The 25,450-nt window shown below is 48.6% G+C and overlaps 2 protein-coding genes across 3 annotated transcripts in view; one reads left to right on the top strand and one right to left on the bottom strand.

Moving 5' to 3' along the window:
• Positions 1-316: 316 nt before the first annotated feature.
• On the bottom strand, positions 317-3,894 carry LOC138683358 (5'-3' exonuclease PLD3-like). Its single transcript, XM_069775063.1, has 11 exons — positions 3,705-3,894; positions 2,839-2,889; positions 2,537-2,686; positions 2,257-2,440; positions 1,999-2,119; positions 1,794-1,921; positions 1,400-1,600; positions 1,173-1,312; positions 939-1,104; positions 764-863; positions 317-659 (listed from the first exon to the last, which is right to left on the bottom strand). The coding sequence occupies exons 3-11, from the start codon at positions 2,587-2,589 to the stop codon at positions 445-447; spliced, it is 1,308 nt and encodes a 435-aa protein (XP_069631164.1). The 5' UTR covers positions 2,590-2,686; positions 2,839-2,889; positions 3,705-3,894; the 3' UTR covers positions 317-444.
• A 1,054-nt stretch (positions 3,895-4,948) lies between these two features.
• Positions 4,949-25,450, top strand: part of LOC104318810 (uncharacterized protein C19orf47 homolog) — a 34,961-nt gene continuing 14,459 nt past the window's right edge. For both annotated transcript variants that reach the window (XM_069775000.1, XM_069774999.1), the window contains exons 1-2: positions 4,949-5,127; positions 14,790-14,877. In XM_069775000.1, coding sequence (XP_069631101.1) covers positions 5,109-5,127; positions 14,790-14,877 — 107 coding nt within the window. In that variant the 5' untranslated portion in view covers positions 4,949-5,108. The remainder of the gene's footprint in view (positions 5,128-14,789; positions 14,878-25,450) is intronic.

Genomic DNA, 25,450 nt, shown 5'->3' with positions numbered 1-25,450 from the left:
CTGAGAGCTCACCAAAGACCTTCCTCTTCCTCACCTTCAGTCACCCCAACTGGCAAAACCCAGCTCCATGCCGGTAGAGGATAACGTAGCCAGGGATGCACCAGGATGTGCTGTGCCGGATGCTGTCAGCTCTGATTTTTGCAATGATCCCCCAATAAATGGTTTGTTGACAACCCAGCATTTCATCTGACTCTTTGCCAGAATAGGTTTGGTACTGCCGAGACTTGAGGGGCGTCCCAGCTTCCTTCCCGGTGCTGGCACGGCATTTGGCAAAGGCCCAACGCTCTCCATCACTGCGGCGCGGAGGACCCCCCACCTCAATAACAGGAATGCAAAGTCCAGAAAAACTCTTTTTTTTCTGGGTTTTTTCCCCAAATTGGAGTGGGGCAGCCAGATTCAGCACAGCCAGAACCTGTGGTTCACTGGTGGTCTGTTCCCTGGCACCTAACGGGAGCCGCAGAGGCTCTCCCACCGCTCTATATCGCCGATGTTGGCACTGTACTGGGAGCTCCAATCCCGCTCAAAAACCACCTGCAGCTGCTCCCGGATGATGCTGGTGCCGGCAGCAGTGCTGGCGCTGGTTTGGCTCACTGTCTGGTTCACCACCAGTGCCGATCCTGCCATCCGCACGAAGTAGTCACCAGACCAGTTGGATGTCCCTGCAAGAAGATTTGGGGGGAACCCCAAAAACCACCCCCAAGCCACCGTCACCAGCAGCTGGCAGTGACTCACACAGCGGCACCACCACTTGCGCCGCACTCACCGATATATGCCACCTTCTCTGTCACCGTGTACTTGTTGCGGTTCACCCAGGCATAGGGGATCTGGGCTTGCACCGCACTTGCCGGCACCATGAAAAGCCACTGCAGGGAGTGAGGAGACCATCACCCACTGAAACATCACCCGCCGGCATGCTGCGGTCGCGCTGTGATACCCACTACCTCCATGCTGTAGCGGGTCCTATTATTGGTGACGGCAGCAAGGGATTTGAGGAAGGGGAACATGGTCACTTGGCTGTGCTGCCAACAACCTGCCAACAGCCGAACCTTGACCTGGCATTCGAAGACGGCTTTCCGCAGCTGGTTATCAATCGCTGGCCAAAATCTAGGGAGGGAAAGTGGTTAGGCATCACCGGTGCCAGCAAGCCGGGGTTGGTATAGGACCATACAAACCTTTGGGGGTGGGAGAATTCAGTGGTGGGTAGGTAGCTCATCACTGTGACGTCCACAAAGTCCTCAGCGGCATCAATGACACTGAGGAGGGTGCCAAGACCCTGGGTCCAACCAGCAGCGCAGAGAGCTGGCGGGGAGCTCTGCTGGAATCATCAGAGATGGATCAAGCACCAGCACAGCCAGTCCTCGGCACCAGAAAAACCAACCATGGTGGATTAGGGATGTACCGAGAAGTAGACAGCAGCATCGGTGTCGTTGTGCTTCAGTTCCGATGGCGTCTCCATGTTGAAGGTGGTGGAATAATTTGCCGGCCACGGTACCGGGATGGAAGCACCGGGAATACCAAGAGCCCAATAAGCTTCAAAAATTTTGCCTAAATCTTTGGCCAAGCAGCTGCAGTTGTAGACAGCAGCGCTGAGCTCCTTCACCTGCAGCGAGCAGCATGGTGGCACTGTCACATCACTGGGCAGTGCCATCATCCTTGTCCAATGCCGTAAGTCCCATCTTATGGCACTGAGCATCCCTTGATGGGGATGGGGGGTTGGTTTTGGGATAGCCCCGGTGCATTCGGCACAGGTTCGGCGCCATCTGGTGGTATGATGGTGCTGCCGTGCTGCTCACCTGGGTCAAAGACCTCCAGTCCATGTTGGCACTCCCAACGTAGAGGTGGGTGCCATCAACGAGCCAAAACTTGGTGTGCAGCACGCCGCCAGTGAGTCGTGGCATATCAACAGTGCGCACCACAGCACCTGAGCAACCACAACTTGGGCATCTCCCACTCAAAATCCCCCCAAAAACCCAATTTTGGGGTTTTTCCATCACTTACCACTCCGCTCCAGTGCTTGGAGGTCATTCAGGGGAAATTTTGCCAATGGGCAGCTGACAGCTATTCGGACAGTGACGCCACACTGGGATAATTGGAGGAGTTCCTCCAGGATTTGTTCACCCTGAATCAGCACGTGGTTCGAGGCCAAAAAAAGAAGTGATTAAAAATTATGGGAAGGCAAGAAAATGGCAGCCAGCGCCAGGTTCAAGCACCAAAATCAGAGCTGTGCCGCGTGTGCCAGACGCCAGCAGTGCGGACCTGGATGGCAGAGGGTTCGTGTGTCCGTGTGTCCTCATTGGTCATGGTCCAGTAGAAGGAGGTGATGTCCAGGCTGCGGGTGACAGTCTCCAAGAGGTTCATCCACGTGGAGAAGGTGGATGGATTTGGCATGGAACTATCACTGAAGGTCGTTCCCTCTGGGATGCTCTCCACCAGGATGATCCTATGACAGAAATTCGGCAGCACTGGCACCGGTGATTGTAGCACCAGGATGCCAAGGATCTCAGGGAAGTGTTCACCCCCCATAAGCTCGTCTTACCGGCATGTGTCACCGCAGGATCCAGCATTGCTGCCAGCATCACTGCCAAGCATCACTGCGGAGGACTGAGCTCAGCTGGAGATTGAAGAGGAGGAAGATGAGGGTGAAGAGGGTGAGGAGGACGGTGGAGAGCAACACACCGTGGGAGCACTGGGATAGAGAGGGGGCATCGGTGCCCCAAAATTAAGGAATAAATTAATTTATGGGGTTTAAAGCCACCCCCAACACCAGTGGGATCTGGCAAGGGATGGCACTGGATCGAGACAGCACTGAAGCTGGCCCCCATAGACCGGGGGAGTTACCTTCAGTGGGAAGCAGGTGGGCTGTGCCCCATGGTCCTCCAGTGGGTCCAGCTGTGATGGGGGCAAAGAATTGGGGTGGAGGGGTATGGCAGTACACTTTCCCCCCCCATCAGGAAACGAAATTTCTCCAGGCAGGGAGAAGGGGGAAAAAACCCCAACCCTGGAGGCCGCAGGTTGAAATTTGAACTAGCCAATCGAGATGCGCCAGGTACACTGAGATGACCCTCCTGGCCAATAGGGATTAAATGACCACAGGTCAGATTTGACAGGGGTATAAATGGGGTCCCGCCAGAGGACATATTGGCAGTCCTCCTCAGAGCAGTGGGTCTGCAGTTGGGGACTCCCCCTTGGGTTGGGGCACTGCCCGAGGTAACTCCTCAAGGGAGAAAGCCCTCAGCTTTTAGGTGAGTGATACGTGCATTTTGGAGCCATCACTTTAAATCTTGGGGATTCTTAAGTCGGCTGTGTAGTATGAATTTTCTTTACATCATTAAGCCTGTGGTTTTATAAAATGTTACCGGACTTCTAATTAACTTTTGCTGAAGAATAAATCTGAGTTTTAACACCTGTTGGATTTGGTTATGCATGCATCTGTAACAGGGGGACCCCAAACCAGGGTGGGGGCTGGTTTGGGGGTAAAATCCACATCAAAATGCCTGGGGTCCCCAGGGAAAAGTGCTCCTCCATCCCCCATATTGCCAGGGATCCCTGTGGGGTTCAGGGTCTGGGTGGAATTGGGGGTCATGGGGCACCCCAGTTTGGGGTTGTAGGGCGCTGGGCAGGGTGCTATGGGGCACCCCAGTTTGGGGTTGTAGGGTGCTCCATGACCCCCAGTTTGGGGACTCGGGGTGCCACCAGCACCATACCTGCTTGTAGGTGCCGTCGGGATTCATCCCAGCATGACGCTGGAACAGAACAAACCGGATTTCTCCTGACATGCCTGGACAGGTGAGACCCCCCGGGGTGCGGCACAGCCGGGGTTTTCAGGGTACAGATAAGGGCAAAGACCCCCAAAAACCCAGACAGGGCAGAGGCTTTGCCGGCTGACTCACGGGATCAGGGTGCTCACGTGCCCTGACCCGTTTGGGGCGGGGAGGGGAAGTGCCTGTTCCTCCCACCCCCCGCCATTAGGGCTGGTCCCCCTTTGGAATAGGGTGAGGCACCCCAATTTTGGGGTGCAGACCCCACACACACACCCCTGGGACCCCTCCCCTGTGCCTCAGGGACCCCACAAAAAGGGGGTGCTCAGCCCCAGGGATCAGCCCCCCCCCCAAACCCTGCCTTGTTCTGGGGGAAGGGGTTAGGGTTGGGAGGGGTTAGGGTCGGGAGGGATTAGGGTCTGGGGGGAAGCTTAAGCTCAGTTTGGTGTCACCCCCCGGCTCAGCTGAATTTGGGGGGGTCAGGGCTATGTTTTGGTGTTAAGATGATGTTTAGGGGCGGGTTTAGGGCTAGGGTCAGGGTGATGTTTTGGGGTTGTTTAGGGCCAGGGACATATTTAGGGCCAAGTTAAATGGCCAAGGACATATTTAGGGCCGGGTTTAGTGCCAGGTTTGGGCCAGGGCAGGGCTTAAGGCCGAGTTTAGGGCCAGGGCCCCGCTCAAGGCTGAGGGTCCCGGGGGTGCCCGGTGCTCCCCGCCCCGCCACCCCCGTACCAGACACCGGCGTCTGCAGGTGCGCCTGTTCCCGGAGCCGCCCGCTGAAGGGCGCCCTCGGTCCTCCAGCACTCTATGGTCACCCCTTCCTTTTCCCCCCCTCCCGCGCCGCCGCTGCCTAAAGTGGCCCCTGCCCCGGCGTGCGCGACGGCTAGCGCGCTGGGCTGGCCGGCGAGGTCACTTCCGGTGCTCAGTGACCGGTGTTTCCGGTGGGGTCCGGCCCGGCGGCCGGAGGCGGCAGGATAGGGCGGGAGCGGAGCGGGGAGGGGAGGGGAGGCGAGGCGAGGCGAGGCGGAGAGGGAGGGGGCGGAAGGGAAGAGGAGGAGGTGTGGGGCAAGAGGAGGGGGCAGGGAGGGAGTGTGAGGCAGGAGGAGGGGGCGGGGGGGAAGGGGAAGGGGAAGGGGAGGCGGTGTGGGGCAGGAGGAGGGAGCAGGGAGAGGTGGTGTGGGGCAGGAGGAGGAGGCAGGAGGGAAGGGGAGGCGGTGTGGGGCAGGGGGGCAGCAGCAGCCCGGTGCCTGCCTGCTGGCCGTCAGAGAGGCAGCACGGCCACTCTCACCCAGCAGGCTGCTCCCGGCACTGGTGCCTAGCGCCGCGCCCACATTCTCCGGCTGCTCCACCATGGTGTCCGTCACGATGGGTAAGGGACATTTCCCTCCCCGTGAGTGTGCCTGCTGCTCCCCTCTCCCCTCCACCATTCATCACCACCCTAAATTGCTCTAAAACCCTTCAAATTGTGTATTTTCATCTGGCAGGCCATCTCCTCCCCCCCCCCCCCGCTACCATCCCAGGAGCCGTTTTCCTCCCTGACATGCGGAAAACAGACTCCACAATCAGTGAGACTGTAAAGTAGGTACGTTCATTCAGTGCTGGGCAGCACGGGGGGTAGTCCCACCAAAGTCGTGCGCGCCTGACTTGGCAGTTCGCTTTAAATTTATATAGTCAAGTGTTACATATACATAGAGTTTCGCAATATGCCTATACATAAGCATTACCTATCCCCGCTTCATATTAAAATTAGCTCCAGGAAGTCATTTCCATAGTCTCCTCTCAACTGCACTTGCGCGGTGCCTCCTTATGGTGGTCGTCTGGTGGTCGTGAAGATGAAGGCTGTATGTCTTCTTCACGGTGAACTCTTAACCTTCTGTCCCTGTGCAGACTCAGTCACTCCTTGGCATTTATCCAAATCACAAGGCCGGTCTTGGCTGGTTCTTGGGGTCCACTGCTGCTTCTTATCAGGGACTATCTCCTGTCCCAGCCAGCCTCAACAATGCAAGCGTTAAACATCACTTCTCATCCCCTTGGGCCATGTCTACATCTACTGAAATTTCTTTAACTTCTTTATAAGCTAGATAATTATTAAACAATTCCTATCGACATCCATATATCTACTAAGGTTCCTTTGGTTCCCTGTCTCAGTTCCCCCTTTTCTAGAAAATAGTAAATTCTTTTACTATATCCAACTCTAGTATTTTTAATGCATTGTTTCCTTCCTTATCTAGCATTCTCTCAAAATATTTGTTGGACTCGAGTTTTCGTCGCAACTGATTCTTTTTCCATTCGCTGTAAGAGTCTCCTGTACTCTTACAGCACCAAAAGCCACATTGAACCACTATGCAAAGGACCACAGACAAGAGAATGATGATTATTAGTGACAAACAATTGTTTCAACCATGCCAAATTTGGCAACCAGGAGGTTAATTTTTCCCATATCTCAGTGAATCCCCATGAAGTGTCATCTTGTGACATTAAATGTAAAAGTTGGGTTTGTTTCCAAATTTGAGAGAGATCTGTTTCTATTCGTCTCTTTTGGTTAACATAGGTGCAGCAGCGTTCATTAATTACAGTGCACAGGCCCCCTTGCTGAGCGAAGAGCATATCTAGACCTAGTCGATTCTGGAGCACCATTTTTCCTAGGGAAGTGGTTTCTTCCTGGAGGGTCTTTATAGCATCGATTGTGGCATTATTAATAATTTCCATAGTGGCAGAAAGATTTACCAGAGCTTTCTCTAACTCACTAACTCCCAATGATGGAATGAGCCATCGTACAAAACTATGAAAGCTAGTTGGTCTTTCCACTAGGGGATTGCTGGTGCGTTTTTGCCTTATTACTGGTTTCATATAAGTCCGTAAAAAGTTTTGGGAATCATGGTCAGTCAAATTTTTAACCATAATGGTATTAGGGGCTATGGTTCCTACGGCACATTGGCCAGTCCAACCTAGAGGCAGCACTTTATATCCTGTCTGTCCACAAATCCAATACCATCCTAATCCTACTGGAGTGGGCCATCCCCTGGGTCTAGTAGAATTATGCCCCCGGGTTCTTGTAACCCGGGTTTGATTGGAGTTCCACATGTTTGCGCCACCATACTTAATGTAATATATTCAGTGCAATTGGGATAACTCCCAACAAACAACTTGACTAATCCACATTTAGGGTCCATGTTATTACCTCCAGAATTCTTAGTTGTATTTTTTAGATGGCACCTTTGAACACATGGAACCCTTTGGGTTTCATTCCACAATTCGCTCAAATCTGTTTGCCATTGAAGGTTCTCAGGGGGTATTTCAGTGTACTTTGTGAGGGACATGTTATTAAAAGCTGCTGCATCACAGAGGTGTTAGAAAAGACTGTAGCAATTACAGGGTAGCCCCGTCTGAGACCCTTAGGAAAACGTGAACATATCCAGCAATCAGTTTGATTTACTATTTTTGCAATACTCTCGTGGAGTTCAACAAACATGTTCCTATCCCATGTTGCGCTCCTTGTCCCCATGGTTGCCCATATTACCACGTAAAAACTAAGTGTCCATCGGGTTTTGTGGTGACTTTCCATGGAGTTTTGGGTGTCTTTTTCACTCTGGTGTGATGAATCCATGCGTTCTTGTATTGGGTCTGGCTGAGATGGAGTTAATACTCCCCATAGCAGCCCTCATAGCACTGTGCTCTGCATCAGTAGCTAGAAAGGTGTTGATAGCACACCAGTGTTTTGGCTACTGCTGAGCAGTGCTGGCACAGCATCAAGGCTGTCTCTCCAACATTTTTGCCCTCCCCTCAATGGCAGGCTGGGGCAGGGCAAGATCTTGGGAGGGGACATAACCAGGACAGCTGACCTAAACTAACCAAACAGATATTCCATACCATATGACGTCAGCTCAGATATAAAAGCTAAGTAAAGGGAGACGGAAGGGGGGGCATTTTTGTCTTCCGGAGCAACCACTACGCGTACTGAAGCCCTGCTTCCCGGGAAGCGGCTAGACATCGCCTGCTGATGGGAAGTAGAGAATAACATCATTGGTTTTTTTTCTTTGCTTTCGCGCGCGCAACCTTTGCTATCACTTTATTAAACTGTCCTTATCTTGACCCACGAGCCTTTTGTTATATTTTCTCCCCCCCGTCCAGCTGAGGAGGGGGAGTGATAGAGTGGCTTTGGTGGGCACCTGGCATCCAACCAGGGTCAACCCACCACAGTTCTGTTCCTTGATTCTGATTGCAGTAAAGGAGGTGAGTAGTACTTGGAATGGTCCTTCCCACTGTGGCTCCAGGGTTTTTTCTGTAAGAGACTTTACATATACATAATCCCCAGGTTGTATATTACGTACAGGTCCATCTAAACCTCTCCCTCGAGTCCCAGCCACATGCTTCCTGATTTTATTGAGCTGTTTACTTAATGCTATCATGTAAGAGGTCACAATTTCGTCCCCAGCTTGCACAGACACCCCTTTCTGTATTTCATAGGGTTGTCCATATAACATTTCGAAGAGGCTCAGTCCTTCCCTTGCCCTTGGTCTTGTTCGTATATGCAAAAGGGCTAAAGGGAGAGACTGAGGCCATGTTAGATTTGCTTCTTGTCCCAATTTTACAATTTGCTGTTTGATTAAGTGGTTCATTTTTTCCACTTGACCACTCGACTGGGGGTGATATGGAGTATGAAGTTGCCAATCTATACCCAAATGGCGGCTAATTTGTTGTACTATTCTTGAGACAAAATGTGGTCCTCTGTCAGAGGACATGGTTGCTGGAACCCCGAAACGTGGTATTATCTCTTGCACTAATATTTTAGTTACCTCCCGAGCTTTAGCCATTCTTGTTGGGAATGCTTCTGGCCAACCTGAAAAGGTATCAGTTAATACTAGTAAATATCGATACCCCCCTTTTCTTGGAAGTTCTGTGAAGTCAATTTGCCATTGCTGTCCAGGCCCATTGCCTTTCCCAATCTGACCCATTTCTAGTTTGGGGGTATTCTTAGGATTAGTCTGAAGGCAAAGATCGCATTGTTGAGTCACTTGTCTCACTGTGGTATATAAATTTCTAGCCACAATTTCTCTTATTAAATGTTTATACAGAGCCTCTGTCCCCCAATGTCTTTTCCTATGCTCCTCCCGTATCAAATGCCACAGTAAGCAAGAGGGAATGATTAGTTTTTCCCTGTGGGGTATGAGCCCACCCTTCTTCATTATATGACCCTTCTAAAACTGTAATAAGTTTCTGATCTTCCTTGGTATATTCTGGCTTACCTTTTAGGGAGATTTGTCTATCAGGAATTAAAGCCCCTTCTATTTTTACCTTTGTTCTGGCCACTTGTTTTGCCTCTCTGTCCGCCAGTTCATTTTCTTTTTCCAAATCTGAGCTCACTTTCTGGTGTGCCTTAATATGCATAATTGCTACTTTCTTAGGGAGCTGGACAGCTTCCAGTAACTTCAGAATTTCTTCTGCGTGTTTGATATTTTTTCCCTGGGAATTCAATAGTCCTCTCTCCTTCCAAATTGCTCCATGTGCATGTACAACTCCAAAGGCATATTTTGAGTCTGTATAAATGTTCACAACTTTGCCCTGGGCCAATTCCAGGGCGCGGGTTAGAGCAATTATTTCTGCCTTCTGTGCGGAGGTGTTCATGGGCAAAGCTCCTGATTCTATTACCTCTTGGCTGGTGGTGATGGCGTATCCCGCATGTCGATTACCATTTAGGATGTAACTGCTTCCGTCTGTGAACCACGTTTCCCCATTTTCCATGGGGCTGTCTTTCAGGTCTGGGCGACTGGCATATGTTGCTTCGATGGTTTCCAAACAGTCATGATGTACCGGTTCTCCTGTGTTCCCACTGAGAAAAGAAGCTGGGTTGACAATGTTAGTGACTACAATCTCCACATCATCCTGCTCTACCAATATAGCTTGATATCTCAGGAATCTTTGTGGAGAGAGCCAATGTCCACCCTTTGTTTCCAGTACTGTTGATACTGTATGAGACACTAAAACAGTCATGTTCTGGCCCAGAGTAAACTTTCGGGCTTCCTGTATGTTTAGTATCACAGCTGCAACCGCCCGCAGGCATCCAGGCCAACCTTTTGCAGTTGTGTCTAACTGCTTAGAGAGGTAGGCAACTGCCTGTCGATATGGACCCAGGTTTTGTGCTAATATTCCCAGGGCAATGCCCTGCTTCTCATGTGAGTAAAGAAGAAACGGCTTACTCACATCTGGGAGTCCCAAGGCCGGGGCCGACATCAAAGCCTTTTTCAGTAGCTCAAAGGCTTGTTCGGTCTCCTTGTTCCACTCAAGGTGTTTCTGCTCAGTGGCTGTCAGCACATACAATGGTTTAACAAGCTATCCATAATTATAGATCCACAATCGGCACCACCCCGTCATTCCCAGAAAAGTCCGTAACTCTTTCACTGTCTGAGGTCTCCGAGTTTGGCGTATTGCCTCTTTACGGGCTTGTCCCAAAGTTCTTTGTCCTGTACTAATTTCATAGCCTAAATAATTCACTTTGCGTTGCATTACCTGTGCCTTCTTCTTGGATACCCGGTACCCCTGGAGTCCCAGGAAATCCAGCAGACTCACCATCCATATTATACAATCTTTCTCTGTCTTGGTGGCGATCAGGATATCATCCACATACTGCAACAGCTTCCCCTCCTCAGACGGGGCTTCCCAGGACTCTAAGTCTTTTGCAAGCTGATTGCCGAAAATGGTAGGACTATTCTTAAATCCTTGTGGCAACACCGTCCAAGTGAGCTGGGTCTTTCGACCACTCTTGGGGTTTTCCCATTCAAATGCAAATAATTTTTGGCTGGCTTCATGGAGAGGGAGGCAAAAGAAAGCATCCTTCAAATCTAAAACAGTAAACCAAGTCAATTCAGGTGTTAATACGGTCAACAGGGTATATGGGTTCGCCACTACCGGGTAAAGATCTTCAGTTATCTTATTCACCGCCCGTAAGTCTTGGACAACCCAATATGACCCATCGGGCTTCCAAACAGGTAATATAGGGGTATTGAATTCAGACTCGCACTCTTTTAGTAACCCCAACTGCAAAAATTTTTCTATCACCGGCCGAATTCCTTCTCTGTCTTCCTTCTTTAGGGGATATTGTTTAATTCTTACTGGCTTTCAGCCTTCCTTGATCCTAACTTCAACAGGGGGGGCACTTTTCGCTCTTCCAGGTGCATCGGTAGCCCATACCCCCGGGTACACTTGGTTTAAGATGTCCTCGTTAATATTTCCTTCTAGGGGGAGACTGGTTAAGGTTAGGCTCAATATTTGAATATATTCCTGATCTTTTACCTCCAGAGTAATTTCTCCCTTTTCAAATACAATTTTTGCTTCCAATTGTTCCAACAAGTCCCTTCCCAGAAGTGCCTTTGGGGAGTTGGGCATATATAAAAATTTATGAATGCCCCACTGTTTTCCTAATTTATATTCTAAAGGATTACAAAAATATGCCTTTTCACTTTGGCCAGTTGCTCCTTTCACTATGACATAATCATCTCCCAGGGGCATCAAAGCTTGGTTCAGAACCGAGTATGTTGCCCCCGTATCTACCAAGAATTCTATTTCTTGTTGTGTTTTCCCTAGCTTAATTATAACCAGTGGATCTGCTAGGGTAGATTCCCCAGGTTCCCGTCAGTCTCCCTCCACATGGGCTACTGTTCTTCCTGTTTGAGCCCTCTGATCCTCCTCCTTGTTCTTTGGGCATTCCTTTTTCCAATGACCAAATTTCTTACACAAAGCACATTGATCCTTGCCCAGTCGGGGCAAGCCTCGTCTAGGCCCTCTTCCTCTTTCTTCCTGGATAACAGCCATTAATTTCCTTTGTCCCTGCCTATATCCTTCTTCTCTGTTACTAAATACTCTCCATGCTTCATCCAATAATATTTCTAGATTCCTACTCTCTGTAGGGCGTAATTTCTGAAGTTTGCGCCTTATATCCCCTGTAGATTGACCCAAAACCAGGGAGACCAATTGTTGTACTCCTACTTCTGACCCAGGATCCAGCGGTGTGCTGCGGTGCATTACATCCCTCAGTCGATCCAGGAATTTAGATGGAGACTCGGAAGGACTCTGTTTGACTGCATATAAAGCTGACCATTTTATAGTTTTGGGGATTGCCCTCTCCATTCCTTTTGTAATCCAATCCTGATACCCCTGCAATCTTTCCATATGTGCAGATCTATTAACATCCCACTTTGGGTCTTGGAGAGGGAAATATTCTTTAACGTCCCCTCCTGTGATCTTATAATGATCTTCAGCTAGGTTCCCTGCTGTTTTTAAAATCAGCTGTTTCTCTGTTTCGGTCATATATTCTAATAATAGCTGTATATCCTTCCAATCAGGGTTATGCTGTTTTACAATAAATTGGAAATGCTTAGTTACACTTACCAGATCACTCCTATAATCTTTTGCAACCTTTTTCCATTCCCCTAGGTCAGCAGTAGAAAAGGGTACTTTGATTAACATTGTCCCACCATCCGGCCCCACCGCCTCTCGGAGAGGTGCTTGTAAAGCTGTTGAGGTAGTTTTCTTCCTAGTACGGGAAGATACAGGGCTGTCCGGGGGGGTTGGAGTTCTATCCGAGTCTGCATCCTGTTCCTGTGGTCGAGGGGGAGGCTTAAACAAATCAGTTAGATCTTGTTCTGGTACCTGATGGATTTTATTTGTCTTTGTACATCTTTGTCCAATGCTACATGCCAAACAACACTGCCTCAGTTTACCTCTAAGCTCCTTGTTGTTCTCTCGCTCAAGTGCAAGCACCATGGGGTCCTGTGGGGGTACCATTCCACAGTCCCTTTGCCACTCCGGATGGTTTCGGAGGGTGAAAAACATGTCTGCATACGAAACCTCATCCCATTTTCCTTCTCTCCTTAAAAACAGCATTAATTGTAATAGAGTATTATAATCTGTTGACCCATTAAGTGGCCACTTAGCATCACCTTCTAACTTATACAACGGCCACCATTGATTGCAATACTTAATAAGGTTCTTTTTACTTTCCGTACCTTCGGTCTCAGCAATATCTTTCCAGTGGGTAATTACACAACCCAGAGGACTCTTCCTCAATATTCCCCCTTGATTGTTTCCCATTTTATAACTTCTCCTTTTAATAAGCTTCCATGCAAATTGTTTCTTACACCTCTTTATAGAATTCTCCCAGTTTTCCTCTCACACGTCCTGAATTTCTGGGATTAAATTTTCCTTTCCACACACCAATTTCACTATTTCGGCTACCTTTCCAACCACAAACAATCCCAACTGTGTACGTAGCCCGTCCTCTCTTATCCCAGGGAGTCCAAACCCGACACTCAGGGCATTCAATATCCCCGCCACAATCTATTTGCAACCTCTGTTTACACCACACACATTCCAGGACATATGAGGGCATACACTCATTTCCTGGATGTAAAAGACACCATTCAAATACCCACATTTATGCAATGCACCATACAGGGACTTTCTTATACCAACACCACAAAATGATTAAGATAATCAAACTCAAACTTACAATTACAACTCTAACATATAAATTCAAGTTTCAAATCATCAGTGAGTCACACTTCGTTCATCTCCGGCCGTACCCCTTGTGGAGTTACGAAACTGTGGAGCAGAACTCCACACATACTCTGCAGCTGAGCTGTGTCTCTTTTACTCAAACATTCAATCCACAGTTTTAGACATTTACACATTAACAAGCATATATACACATATAAATCTCAACATAACATTTTCACATTTTCACACAAAATCTTTAACATTAAATTTCCAAACATTCACATCATACAATCATCGCTCCAGTTGACAACCTTTCAGCAGCTGCAAAAATGTACCAAGTGCAATTGCAAGGGGGTGCGCTTACCCTTCTCCTGCCTCTTATATACCAGTCATCGACAGGTCTGTCCTGGCTCCCGATACTGGGATGCAGCAGTCACCCCGGATTTGCTCGATCTACCCCCAAGATCGCTGGCGGCCTCTCTATCGGTCAGCAAATCATCCCTTGTTACCATACAGGGTACCCTCCTCCCATATGGGGACTATGCTGCACGCCAGATGTCTCTGTGCGATTTACCAGCTGCCCCGGCCCGTACTTTTTACAGGCTCCCTCTGTGACACATACCGTTTGGTCCGTGGCTTCAGGAGATTGTTGTCTGCTCCCGCAGTGAGTGGCTGGCAGCAGAGGCTCCTCCGAGAAAAGTGCTTGGGGCGCGCCTAGGGGCATCCGCTCCGCAGTCGGTCCCGCAACCAAGCAGAGAGTCTCCTGCCTGGCTCGCCAAACTGACGTGCGGAAAACAGACTCCACAATCAGTGAGACTGTAAAGTAGGTATGTTCATTCAGTGCTGGGCAGCACGGGGGGTAGTCCCACCAAAGTCGTGCGCGCCTGACTTGGCAGTTCGCTTTAAATTTATATAGTCAAGTGTTACATATACATAGAGTTTCGCAATACGCCTATACATAAGCATTACCTATCCCCGCTTCATATTAAAATTAGCTCCAAGTCATTTCCATAGTCTCCTCTCAACTGCGCTTGCGCAGTGCCTCCTTATGGTGGTCGTCTGGTGGTCGTGAGGATGAAGGCTGTATGTCTTCTTCACGGTGAACTCTTAGCCTTCTGTCCCTGCGCAGACTCAGTCACTCCTTGGCATTTATCCAAATCACAAGGCCGGTCTTGGCTGGTTCTTGGGGTCGACTGCTGCTTCTTATCAGGGACTATCTCCTGTCCCAGCCAGCCTCAACAATGCAAGCGTTAAACATCACTTCTCATCCCCTTGGGCCATGTCTACCTCTATTGAAATTTCTTTAACTTCATTATAAGCTAGATAATTATTAAACAATTCCTATCGACATCCATATATCTACTATATTTACTAAGGTTCCTTTGGTTCCCCGTCTCATCCCGATCCCGTTAATCGCGTGATGACAGCTGTGAACGCCTGGAATGAGCCTCTTGGCTGGTGCCTGCTGACATCCAGGCAACCACCCCACCTCCTTTTCCATATCCACTTAGTTTTTCCTTTTCCACGGCTTTTTTTCAGTGACATCCAAATGGATTCAATTTTTCAGGGAAGCTGGGATCCCCCCGGGCCCCGCTGTCAACTACGCTGTCATGTTTGTGGATAACAGGTGAGGTCAGCAATGAGGCAGTGCGTTTTTATCACATCACAGGGGAAAAATAGCACTGAAAGATTCCCCCAGTGAGGGGGAAGGAAGGAATTAACCGATTATCTCACTCCTTAATTAGTTACGTTAGTTACTCATCTGCGCTGAACTTCTTTTTCATTATTAGTGCTGTTTCCATGAGGGCGGTGGTATCCAAATGCAGGTTGGGGATATCATGGTGCACCTCTGTGACGGTCTGACAAATTATAGTCAATGTCTCAAACATTCGTTAAAGGACTTTGGTGGAGAAAACGGCCTCTGTAAAAATGCTGGAGTTTTGTGAACAGGACAATGTGGCCAGAGGAGAGGGCCCCACAGAGGGTGGGACCGCACTTCTCCAAAGCCGCAATTCCTTATCTTAAGTGACCAGGAGAAGGAGCACAGCATATGTGCCTGGAGGAGGAGGCCCCACGGAAGATGGGACTGTGCTTCTATCTTAAGCGGTCATGCCAGCAGAAAAAGAGAGGCAACTCTGCAATGAACCCCCCCCCAAAGCTCATCGATCGATTCCAGAGAACCCCGGGAATGGGACTGCGCATGTCGAGACCATCGACTAACACACTATAAAAGAAGGGAGAACGAGTTCTCAGTGCGCGCCCTCTGGAACTGGATTTCTATGCTGGCTGGACCAACGCTGGACCCAGGACTGGTGAAACCCTTTTCTTTTTTTCTTTCTTTCTTTCTCTCTTTCTCTCTCTCTCTCTCTTTTCCACAGTCCCTACACCTCATCCTTTTAAACATAAACCGTTGACCAAGTCTGAGGCTAGGAGTGGATCTAGCCGCCCCTGGGCTCCTCTTTGAGAAGGAGTCCAGAAAGCAAGGGGGTCTGCTCTGAACCTCATGACTCAACGGGAGGGCTCTCCTGATACATTTCATGTTCCTTTTTCCATTTCTTTTTCTACACCTTCCTTCTCTTCGCAAACAGCGGCTTAATGACATGATGCAAGGTTCATATTGATAAGTTCACGTGTACTTGGGCAAGGTTAGCTAGGTTGAATAAATGTTGATTGTTTGAACTCCCCTGGTGTCATTTCACCTTAATTCTGACAAAGGAAATCCACGAACCTGAGCCGCTCCAACTTTGGGACGCGACATCTTAATTGGCATCATGGACAGGATTTCCCTTGTTGGAAGGGAGATTCTAATGGGATACCGGACCTCCACCCAGAGAACAGGCGGGGAGGATCTGGGAAGGATCTCTCAACAATAAGTTGGGAGAGATCCGAGTAGTGGCAGACATGGTGACCCGGGAAACATCTGTGTCTGACTGTTCCCCTGTTTTAGAGAAGCTAATTGCCTATAAAGCCCACCCTTCCCCACAAGGAGTAGCCTGGGCACAAGACCATTGGCATGACCCAAAAGCCATTGTAGGAAGAATTGAGAAGCTAGCAAAAGAAGGCAGGTTTTGCCTGGGAAATGGGAAGGCTGTAGTGTGTGCAGTTTTAGGGGCCGCACTCGTAGCAGCCCAGGAAGACGGACAGGAAACAATGAGAGCTGAGCAGGCAGATAAGGAGAAGATTCAGTCCCTGCAGGATTTAGTTAAAGTCCTGCAAGAGTAGTTAACTGCTGAGCGTAATACAACGCAGCAGCTTCATGCCGCCTTGTCGGATGCATTAGATCAGGAAAGAATTTTGCGAGCTGAGGTGGACGAACGATCTGACCCGGACTTAGACCTGGAAGGTCTAGAGGTAGTTCAGGTGAAACAGCAAAAATCTTTATACCCAAATCAAGAGTTAGAATGTACCAGAAAAGTTTTTTACCCTGAGGATGAAGGGATAGCAATGAGGCCATTAATTAAAACAGAAACCATAGACAATGGCCAAAATGGCGGAGCACCACACGTGACCATTAAGACGATACCATATTCTGCCACTGAATTATCTAAAATTCAGGAAAAGTCTATCCGACTAGCAAAGGAGACCGAAACAGAATATGTGTGGAGGGTGCCACTAACTGGTGGTGACCGGATTTTATTGTCAGAAGATGAAGCCCAAGGATATTGGGGGCCTGGAGTGTTCCTAACTACCGATGATCCCAGGGAACCATGGTCTCTGACGCAGCGGGCAGCTTACTGGGCAGGGGGAATAGACCAAATGGAACGAGGAGAACCAACATGGATAGACACCCCTTCTATAAATCAGTTAACCGAGAGCTTACAGAAAACGGCTTGTCTCCAATTAATGCATGATAGGCGATTAGTGCCACAACAGCCCTCTCCGATGTTGTTAAATGCCAATCCCGATAGAATGACTCCTCTAATCCGAGGTTTACCAGATTCTTTGAAATTATATGCTGTCCAGCTGCAGGATAGATTACGCGATGCGATAACACCTAGAGGAGGCAGGCGGAATGCAGGGGGGGCCCTGACCTGGGGAGAAGTGGCACGGGAATTGATTAACTATGGCCGGAGAATGGGTTTCACAAGGGAAGAAAGCAGGGCTAAGCCTGCTATCTGCCGAATAGAAGGACCTGGCCAACCTCCCCCATCTAAGACTATAAACACCAAAAAGCCGTATGGGGGTCAGCGGAACTTGTTGTGGGCAGAAGGGATAGAAAAGGGAATTCCCCGGGATGCGATGGACGGCATGCCCACCTCTGTCCTAGAAAAGTTGGTCCTAGGGTGGAAAGACAAGAACAAGGAGCCTCCCCATACTGAGTTAGACATTTGAGGCTATAAGGGGGCGAATCCGCAGTTGCTGGCAACTCCCACTCCCCAAACGCCTACTGCCCCAGAGGAAGGTATTACTGTCCGCAGGACAGGAAACTAAACAGGCTGTCCCCAGTAAGTGAGCTGGGGGACGGCCAGTGGGTTTATTTAAGGAGTCTCACTGAAAATAAGACAGGAGACCTGTTGATCACTTTTCCCCTTGGTCCCTTTAAGACCCCAGTAACTTTTTTAGTTGATATGAGTGCTCAGATGTCAGCACTCCAGGCGGATGTTGCTAACCGCAATGGAATAATTGCAGATAAGAAGCAGATATGGGTCACAGACGTTTTCGGAAGCTCCCAACCGCAGCCGACAGCTAAAGTTAAATGCTGGCGGCCAGGGGATTCGTCCCCTGTTGAGGTTACTATGATACTAGGTCCTCTACCCACCAATATTCTAGGACTTGACCTCTTAAAGGGCCGGTCGTGGGTAGACTCTAAGGGAAGAGAATGGAAATTCGGGTGTCCCGCAATCTCTATAAGGCTTTTGCAGTTGGCACCAACTCTCCCACCTTCAAAAATAGTTAATGTCAAACCTTATGCTTTGCCTTTGGGAGCAAGGGAAGGGATCACTTCAGTGATAACTGAGTTATGGGAACAGGGGATAGTTATTCCTACGCACTCACCCTATAATTCCCCAGTATGGCCGGTCCACAAGCCAAATGGGAAGTGGTGACTGACAATTGACTATCGACACTTGAACGCCAATACTGGCCCATTAACAGCTGCAGTCCTCAGTATATATAGCAGAATTAATTGCAACCATACAAGAACAGGGTCACCAGATTTTAGCAACCATTGATGTGAAAGACATGTTCTTTATGGTTCCCTTGCAAGAAGCAGATAGGGACCGCTTTGCCTTTACCTGGGAAGGGGTACAATATACATTTACACGGCTTCCCCAAGGCTATTGCCACTCACCGACCATTGCTCACTATGCATTGGCCCAGGAACTAAATCAGATCACTCCTAAAGATGGAGTAAAAGTATATCAATATATTGATGATGTGCTAATTGGAGGACCAGATGCCACTGTGGTGGGGCAAACCCAGAGAGAAATCATTAGTCACTTAGAGAATTTAGGGCTCCAAATTCCTGCAGAAAAGGTGCAACTCCCATCACCTGAAGTAAAATTTTTAGATACCTGGTGGAAAGGAGGGACTGTGTGTATACCTCCCAAAACCTTGTCCACCCTCGAACAAGTAAAAATGCCTGAAAATAAGAAAGTATTGCAGCATGCCCTAGGCTTGCTAGTGTTTTGGAGAAAACACATCCCCGACTTTTCTATGATAGCTCGCCCTTTATATTATTTAACCCATAAAAGAACTGCTTGGGACTGGTCACCTGTCCATGAAGAGGCTCTGAAATTATTAATTTTTGAAGCAGGGATTTACCAGGCCCTAGGGCCGATACATCCAACAGACCCACTCCACATAGAATGGGGTTTTGCAATTCATGGGTTATCTATACATATGTGGCAGTGTGGACCTGAAGGTCCTACTCGTCCTATAGGGTTTTTCTCGCATAGCTTTAAGGATGCTGAAAAACAGTATTCAGTTTGGGAGAAAGAACTCTTTGTGGTTAACCTAGCCTTACAGGAAGCTGAGAGAATTATACGACAGCAGCCCATCATCTTACGAGGACCCTTTAAGATCCTGAAACGAATATTGGCTGGAACTCCTCCCCCTGTAGGAGTAGCTCAACGAGAAACAGTAAGGAAGTGGTATGCCCAGTTAGACCACTACTGTCACACTAGACAGATAGAGGAGGGAACACCCAAAATGCTCCAAATACAGGATCCCCTCTTCTGATCACCCAGATACAGAACCCCCTCCATCGTACGTCAAAGTGGCTCCTCATTTTAAACCCCATTTAACAAACGTGTGATTCACTGATGCTTCTGCAAAAATGGAAGGAAAGACATGGAAGTATCGAGCAGTAGCATTACATATTGATTCAGGGGAGCATGTGATAACTGAGGGAGAGGGTAGTGCCCAAGTAGGGGAGTTAGTTGCTGTGTCATTCATCATGACCCGGACAACCCACAATTACCCAAAGATCCAGACGAAGTCCAATGCACACGACCCATGTGGCGGAAGTTTGTAGGAGCGCACCATCGTCCTATGCCAACTCACTAGCAATAATGACCTGGAAAGACGAAGAGGCACCGACAGTGGAGGAAGTGGCTCGCCAACTCCGTCAATACGAAGAAAATCTCTCCTCCTCCCTACAAGCCTGCATTTCGGCTGTGGAGAAGCTGTCCCAGGATGTCCAACAAATCAAAGAGGATATGTCCTACTCCACACTTGTAAGGTCCAATGTCTCAGCTATTAGGAGTGAGCATTCTTCTGCCCAAGAGAGAGAATATAGAAAGTACACACCGCGAGGTGCCCTGTGGTTTTACCTATGTGATCATGGAGAGGACATGAGGAAATGGGACGGAAAACCTACCTCGGTCCTAAATGCACGGGTACGTGAGCTGCAAGGAAAAACCACCACAAAAGGGGATTCTACCAGGAAAAATGCTGCTCCAGTTTCCAAAGAGAGTAGAAGGGCTGATCTTATTTCCGATCCTCTTGAAGGGAATTCTGAGCCAATTTTACGAGAAGTGAATACTGAATACTCTGACCAGAATTAGAGGGGCCCTGCCTCCAGCCAGGTGGAGGAAAGGGATAACCGGGTCTATTGGACTGTGTGGATTCGATGGCCTGGCATGTCAGACCCACAGGAGTATAAGGCTCTAGTAGACACCGGCGCACAGTGCACTCTAATGCCATCAAGTTATAAAGGGGCAGAACCCATTTGTATTTCTGGTGTGACAGGGGGATCCCAAGAGTTAACTGTATTGGAAGCTGAAGTAAGCCTAACTGGAAATGAATGGCAGAAACACACCATTGTGACTGGTCCAGAGGCTCCGTGTATCCTTGGCATAGACTATCTCAGGAGGGGGTATTTTAAGGACCCAAAGGGGTATGGATGGGCTTTCGGTATAGCTGCCTTGGAGACGGAGGGCACTGAACAGCTGTCTACCCTGCCTGGTCTCTCTCAAGACCCTTCGATTGTGGGGTTGCTGAAGGTGGAAGAACAACAGGTGCCAATTGCTACCACGACGGTGTACCAGCGGCAATATCGCACCAACCGAGACTCTCTGATTCCCATCCACAAGTTGATTCGCCAACTGGAGAGCCAAGGAGTGATCAGCAAAACTCGCTCACCCTTTAATAGTCCCATATGGCCAGTGCGGAAGTCTAATGGGGAATGGAGATTAACAGTTGACTATCGTGGCCTGAATGAAGTTACGCCACCACTGAGTGCTGCCGTTCCAGATATGCTAGAACTTCAGTTACGAACTAGAGTCAAAGGCAGCCAAGTGGTATGCCACAACTGACATTGCTAATGCGTTTTTCTCAATCCCTCTGGCAGCGGAGTGTCGTCCACAATTTGCCTTTACTTGGAGGGGTGTCCAGTACACTTGGAATCGATTGCCCCAGGGGTGGAAACACAGCCCCACCATTTGCCATGGACTAATCCAGACTGCACTGGAAAAAGGTGAAGCTCCGGAACACCTGCAATACATTGATGACATCATCATATGGGGCAACACAGCAGAAGAAGTCTTTGAGAAAGGGAAGAAAATAATCCAAATCCTTCTGAAAGCCGGTTTTGCCATAAAAGAAAGTAAGGTCAAGGGACCTGCACAGGAGATCCAGTTTTTGGGAATAAAATGGCAAGATGGACGTCATCAGATCCCAATGGATGTGATTAACAAAATAGCAGCTATGTCTCCCCCGACTAATAAAAAGGACACACAGGCCTTCTTAGGTGTCGTGGGGTTTTGGAGAATGCATATTCCAAATTACAGTTTGATTGTAAGCCCTCTCTATCAAGTGACCCGGAAGAAGAATGATTTTAAATGGGGCCCTGAGCAACAACAAGCCTTTGAACAAATTAAACGGGAGATTGTTCATGCTGTAGCCCTTGGACCAGTCCGGACAGGACACGATGTTAAAAATGTGCTCTATACTGCAGCTGGGGAGAATGGCCCTACCTGGAGCCTCTGGCAGAAAGCACCTGGGGAGACCCGCGGCTGACCCCTGAGGTTTTGGAGTCGAGGATATCGAGGATCCGAGGCTCGCTATACTCCAATTGAAAAAGAGATATTGGCAGCATATGAAGGAGTTCGAGGTGCCTCAGAAGTGGTTGGTACTGAGACACAGCTCCTCTTAGCACCCCGACTGCCAGTGCTGGGCTGGATGTTCAAAGGGAGGGTCTCCTCTACACATCACGCGACTGATGCCACATGGAGTAAGTGGATCGCACTGATCACACAACGGGCTCGCGTAGGAAACCCCAGTCGCCCAGGAATATTAGAAGTGATCACGGACTGGCCAGAAGGCAAAGATTTTGGAATGTCGCCAGAGGAGGAGGTGGCACGTGCTGAAGAAGCCCCGCTGTATAGTAAACTGCCAGAAAATGAGAGGCAATATGCCCTGTTCACTGACGGATCCTGTCGCATTGTGGGAAAGCATCGAAGGTGGAAAGCTGCTGTATGGAGTCCTACACGACAAGTTGCAGAAACTGCTGAAGGAGAAGGTGAATCGAGTCAGTTTGCAGAGGTGAAAGCCATCCAGCTAGCATTAGATATTGCTGAAAGAGAGAAGTGGCCAGTGCTCTATCTCTATACTGACTCATGGATGGTGGCAAATGCCCTGTGGGGGTGGTTACAGCAATGGAAGCAGAGCAACTGGCAGCGCAGAGGTAAACCCATCTGGGCTGCCACACTGTGGCAAGATGTTGCGTCCCGGCTAGAGAATCTGGTTGTAAAAGTACGTCATGTAGATGCTCACGTACCCAAGGGTCGGGCCACTGAAGAACATCGAAACAACCAACAGGTGGATCGGGCTGCCAAGATTGAAGTGGCTCAGGTGGACCTGGACTGGCAACATAAGGGTGAGCTATTTATGGCTTGGTGGGCCCATGATACTTCAGGCCATCAGGGAAGAGATGCAACATATAGATGGGCTCGAGATCGAGGGGTTGCTCAGTAGTGTTTAGACTGTAGTCAAGGATTTTTCAGCTTCTCATGACCAGCCAGCGAGAAAGCTGGAGGGGCACCAGAAGTTGGCACAGGACAGAGCCAGGGCAGCTGACCCAAACTGGCCAATGGTGTATTCCATGCCATGTGACGTCCCATCTAGTATAGGAACTGGGAAGGGGGGGCAGGGAATCGCCGCTCGGTGACTAGCTGGGTGTCGGTCGGTTGATGCTGAGCAATTGCCCTGCGCATCATTTGTACATTCCAATCCTTTTATTACTACTGTTGTCATTTTATTAGTGTTATCATTATCATTATTAGTTTCTTCTTTTCTGTTCTATTAAACCGTTCTTATCTCAACCCACGAGTTTTACTTCTTTTTCCCAATTTTCTCCCCCATCCCACTGGATGGGGGGAGAGAGTGAGCGGCTGCGTGGTGCTTAGTTGCTGACTGGGGTTAAACCACGACAGGAGCGTAGTCGTTAAGGAAGCTGAGACAACAAAACCAGTATACATTTATACTGACTCCTATGCAGTGTTTAAAGGATGTACTGAATGGTTACCGTTTTGGGAACAAAACCAATGGGAAGTAAACCAAGTGCCAGTGTGGCAACGAGACAAATGGGAAGAAATACTTGATATCGCCAAGCAGAGATCTTTCTTCGTAGGCTGGGTTGCTGCACACCAGACAGGAGATAACCCGGCTCACCTCCTAAATAACCAAGTAGATTCCTTAACACGTCTAGCCAGTCTTGCCATCGATGGTGAAGCAGAAAAATGGGAACACGTTCTGGAGTGGCTGCACGTGAAGCGTGGCCATTCAGGGAGTAGAGACCTGTACTAAATGGCTATTAGTAGAGGATGGGCCGTTACATGAGAATTATGTAACACTGTTATTTCTGCATGTGGTCAATGTCAAGTTCGTTTGGAAAAATATAACCCTTTAAAAAGAGCAACCTCTACATTTAAGGACAAACAAAGGTTTATGGCAAATGTGGCAAATTTACTATATTGGCCCCTTTCGGGTATCAGAGGGAAAACGATATGTGTTAGTAGGAGTAGAGGTAGTATCAGGACTAACACAAGCTGAAGCTGTATCCAGAGCAACAGGAGAAAATACAGTGAAAAGTCTTAAAGTATGGTTTAGCTGCTTACCCAAGCCTCAATCAATTCAATCTGATAATGGGAGCCATTTCACTGCTGGAGTGGTGCAAGAATGGGCTAAGGGTGAGGAAATCCAGTGGGTTTTCCACACCCCTTACTACCCTCAAGCTAATGGTATTGTGGAGAGAACAAATGGACTTCTAAAACGAGCTCTGAGGCCCCATGACCCAGGGTGGGCCTCGTGAGTACCAGAAGCAGTATACCGAATCAATAGCCGGTGGGGGGCAAATGGCTGCCCCCAACTCCTAGCGTTCTGTCCCACACCTCCTTCTATTGTTCCAGGGACAAAAGGCGGCAAAGACCCTGTACGCTTGCTCCACTATGCTGGACAACCAGTATTAGTGGAACTGCCCACTGCGGGGCAAGTGCCCCTAACCCTAAAGACGCCCCTTAACCTTTATTCCTGGGTGGCCACAGATGCCCATGGGAAGGAGCATCGTATCAATACCCGATGGATTGTCCCATCCTTCTAAATGGGCCTTCATGTCCTAAACTAAAGTTGTTCCGATGTTAAATGGCTGATGGGAATATGTTTTTTCTGTATCCCACTAGCTGGATTCTAACAAGCATATCAGTTAAGATGCACAATATAACCCCAACCCTCTGCTATAGTGCTAAGACTATAGCTGCTTGGTTGCTTGCTTGCTTATGTCTTTGTTACTTTTGTATTTCTGACTAGTGATGCTGTGTTGACTTCTCAGGATTCCTGAGTTGGGGGGAGGACATGGGGAGCTTGGCAGCAGACCACGTTGGAGTTCTTGCAGTGGCACCTATGCCATGCAAGAGCAAGAGGTCGCTATAAACTTATTAACCTTTTTATGCACAATGAGCACATTCTGCTGATCTACGGATGCTTTAATCAGAGCAATTCCAGTCAAGAGAGCTTGAAGTTTAAGGCTAGTTTGTATGCATCTATAATAAGTAACACATCCTGCACATGGCCTGTATGAGGTTGTTTTACAGAAGCTGCATGAGCACCTTGGAGGGTGCACCTCAGCCTCTCGGATGGATCCCAACCACTAGCAGCACTGCTTGACATCTCCTCCAAATCCCATCCCTCTAATGATTGTTTATTTTTGTATATATTTTGCAGATTATCAGAAGCCCACGGCAGGACTTATGTTTTCACTTGATGAGTGGGCCATTATCTGTATTGTTTGTTTGATTTTGTTTGTGATATTTTTATGGTACAACAGGGAAAGATGGTTTGGAACTCCTTCCTCCTTGCCTTTCTTAGCTTTGGTGCATCTGGACAAGGAGAAAGGACCTCCAATTTAGCTTGGGAAGTGTTACAAGGATTCATACATGTTTGGAATAGAATGGATCAGGGGATCTGAATTCAGATTCCTACTTCTGCCGAGCAGGGGATTAGATTCAGTTTGATACCCATGAGGATCAATATTGGAAAATATAATATGACCAATGGCATTATAGGGTTAGTAGATGCTCCGTTTGAGTATCAATATCGAAGTGATTATACCTCTTCTGGCAGATGGTGGCGAGATGAAGCAGCCTTCTATGAGATCCCTCGGAACACAGGGTGGCCTGACTTAATAAACAAAACTTGTAAGCGATGGAGATTGGAGGTCAGTCGTGAAATTGGTATTAGTCATAGCCCGCCATGTCCTCCAG

The sequence above is a fragment of the Haliaeetus albicilla genome, chromosome W (assembly GCF_947461875.1).
Source record: "Haliaeetus albicilla chromosome W, bHalAlb1.1, whole genome shotgun sequence".
In the NCBI taxonomy this organism is placed as follows: domain Eukaryota; kingdom Metazoa; phylum Chordata; class Aves; order Accipitriformes; family Accipitridae; genus Haliaeetus; species Haliaeetus albicilla.
The sequence above is the reverse complement of the archived record's forward strand: the minus strand, read 5'-3'. Positions and strand labels throughout refer to the sequence as shown.